The sequence below is a fragment of the Corapipo altera genome, unplaced genomic scaffold, assembly GCF_003945725.1.
Source record: "Corapipo altera isolate COAL_440 unplaced genomic scaffold, ASM394572v1 59274, whole genome shotgun sequence".
Lineage (NCBI taxonomy): Eukaryota > Metazoa > Chordata > Aves > Passeriformes > Pipridae > Corapipo > Corapipo altera.
The window spans coordinates 544-2675 of NW_020888686.1; the positions used below are offsets into that span (position 1 = coordinate 544).

General features: G+C 57.8%; 1 protein-coding gene across 1 annotated transcript; it reads left to right on the plus strand.

Moving 5' to 3' along the window:
• The first annotated feature begins 6 nt into the window (after positions 1-6).
• Positions 7-1831, plus strand: LOC113942038 (glutamine-rich protein 2-like). Its single transcript, XM_027633179.1, has 6 exons — positions 7-35; positions 204-416; positions 644-775; positions 997-1071; positions 1385-1540; positions 1697-1831. The coding sequence occupies exons 1-6, from the start codon at positions 24-26 to the stop codon at positions 1814-1816; spliced, it is 708 nt and encodes a 235-aa protein (XP_027488980.1). The 5' UTR covers positions 7-23; the 3' UTR covers positions 1817-1831.
• Positions 1832-2132: the final 301 nt, after the last annotated feature.

Consider the following 2132-nt stretch of genomic DNA (forward strand, 5'->3'; position numbering starts at 1 on the left):
TGGTGACCGAGACGACCAACCAGATGCAGGAGAAGGTGAGGTGCTGGGAGAGCACTCCCACCACCCGCTGGCTCAGTGGAGGGGTCCTGACGGGGTTCCAGCCACATCCCCCAGCTGGCTGGGGCCATCGAGTCCCATGGCACCCAGGTGTGCCTGCTGCATCCATCCCATCTCTGAGCAGATTCCTTCTGCCCTTCCTGCAGCTGGGCGAGCTGGAGGAGACAGTGAGCACCGTGCAGGAGGAGCGAGAGGAGGAGATGGCGAAGGCAGTGTGCTCCAACTGCACCTTCGACTCCAAAGTGCTTTTGGGGGAGCTCGTCCTGCGCTGCGAAAAACTGGAGGAGGAGGTGGACTCCCTGGAGTCCCGGCAGATAGCTGTGGGCAAGGTGGAGAACCTCATAAAGCAAAGGAGCCAGGTAGGGAATTGGCACCCAGGGGACTTGGGAGTGGGCTGATGGCATTCCCTGGCTGACTGTGCTTTGCTGTAATGTGGAAGAGCCCCTCACTGCCTCCAGACTGGCTTGGACCCGTCAGCAGCATGGAAGGAAATTAAAACCTGGGTGCAAATGTCCTGTTGAAACTGAGGACTCGTGGAATCAGACTCCCCTTGCTAAGCATCATCTTTTCCTCCTCCCTGGAGCAGGACCAGCAGCTCCTGCAGCACATGGAGGACATGGAGGACAGAGTCAGGAAGATTCAAGGGGACTGTGAGGAGCTCAGCTTGGTCTCAGAAAACCTCCAGAAGGACTGTGAGAAAAAGCAGAAAGCTATTGAGGTGGGTGGTTGAAAGTCCTGTGGAGTCAGAGCACCCCCCAGTTAGACTCCAGGCAGGGGACCACAAGGAATCTGCCCCCCTGCTGACCTGCTCAAAGCCCTGAGCAGGTTCCAAGGGTATTTCCCGGAGGATTTTGGTTAGGGGGAGCAGGGACTGCTCAGCTGACCAGGAGGCAGCTCCAGCCCTGCTGCCATGTCATGGGATGCTTTCTGTGTTGAAAGATGCTGTTCCAGTCCTTGGAGAGACTGAAAAAGGAGAAGACAGCTGAGGAGAACATGTTGACAGCAATGGACATGGTAGAGTCTCGAGAGCCCTCTGTGCCAGCCCAGGGCTTCCTGGGCAGGGTGACAAATGCCCCTTGTCCAGTGGGGGCTGTTTGACAAAAATGGTCTGTGAGAGGGAGGATTTCCAGACCAAGTGCAGGTCCCTTGCCCCTCCATGGGTGGGAACAACCCCATGGGGGTAATGGGGTGAACAGGGTCACCCTGCCCTGAAAGGGGTACTATGGCATGGAGGGAGTGCTTCTCCCTCTGCCCCTGACATGCCCTGGCCCTGCCTGTCATTCCTCAACTCTTTCCCCTCTTCACTCCTGCCTTTCTCCTCTGCCAGAAATCTGCCTTGGGCAGCAAAGTCAATCGCACCCAGTTTGAGGCGAGCATGGAGCGGATAGATCAGAGGATGCAGAAGATGCAGAACCAGGTGTTGGGACAGAATGAGCACTGGAATGAGCTGCAGGAGAAGCTCAGTCACAGGATAGAAAACAAGGTGAGGAATGCCTCATCAACAGTGTGCGAAACTGGCATCTTTGGGTCTTGGCAGCCTGAGGCAGCATCCCTCTGAGGGTCCCACTCCTGGATTTTCCCTGGAGACAGCCATGTCCCCTGCTGGGGCAGCTGGCTGAGGGTGTGCACCTGTCCACAGCTGGATCGTGGGGAGCTGAAGTATTTCCGTGAGCAGATGGAGGAGACCTGGAAGAAGAGCATCAAGGAGCTTGAGGACAAGATGGCCGAGAGTGACAGCGCCGCTGGGCTGAGGAAGTGAGTGGGATGGGGATGGCAATGGCTTTGGGGACAGCGATGGTGCTGTTCCCTCCAGCTGTCCCAGACAGTGCACATGTGGTACCCTAGCACTGCACCAATTTAGCCACCAAACAAACCGTGGTGATGCTGATGAAGCAGCTGCACCTTCTCCTTCCACCAGCAGCAGGAAAGGAGGCACGAGGAGGGGGCAGCTGTGGGACAGAGCACTCCCAAACCAAAGAGGGCTGTGAGATGGGCATTCCTTCCCCAGGCAGGGGTGTGACACGCAGCGCCCCAGGGCTGGGTGGTGCCCTGCCCTCCTGGCCAGGCACAGGGGG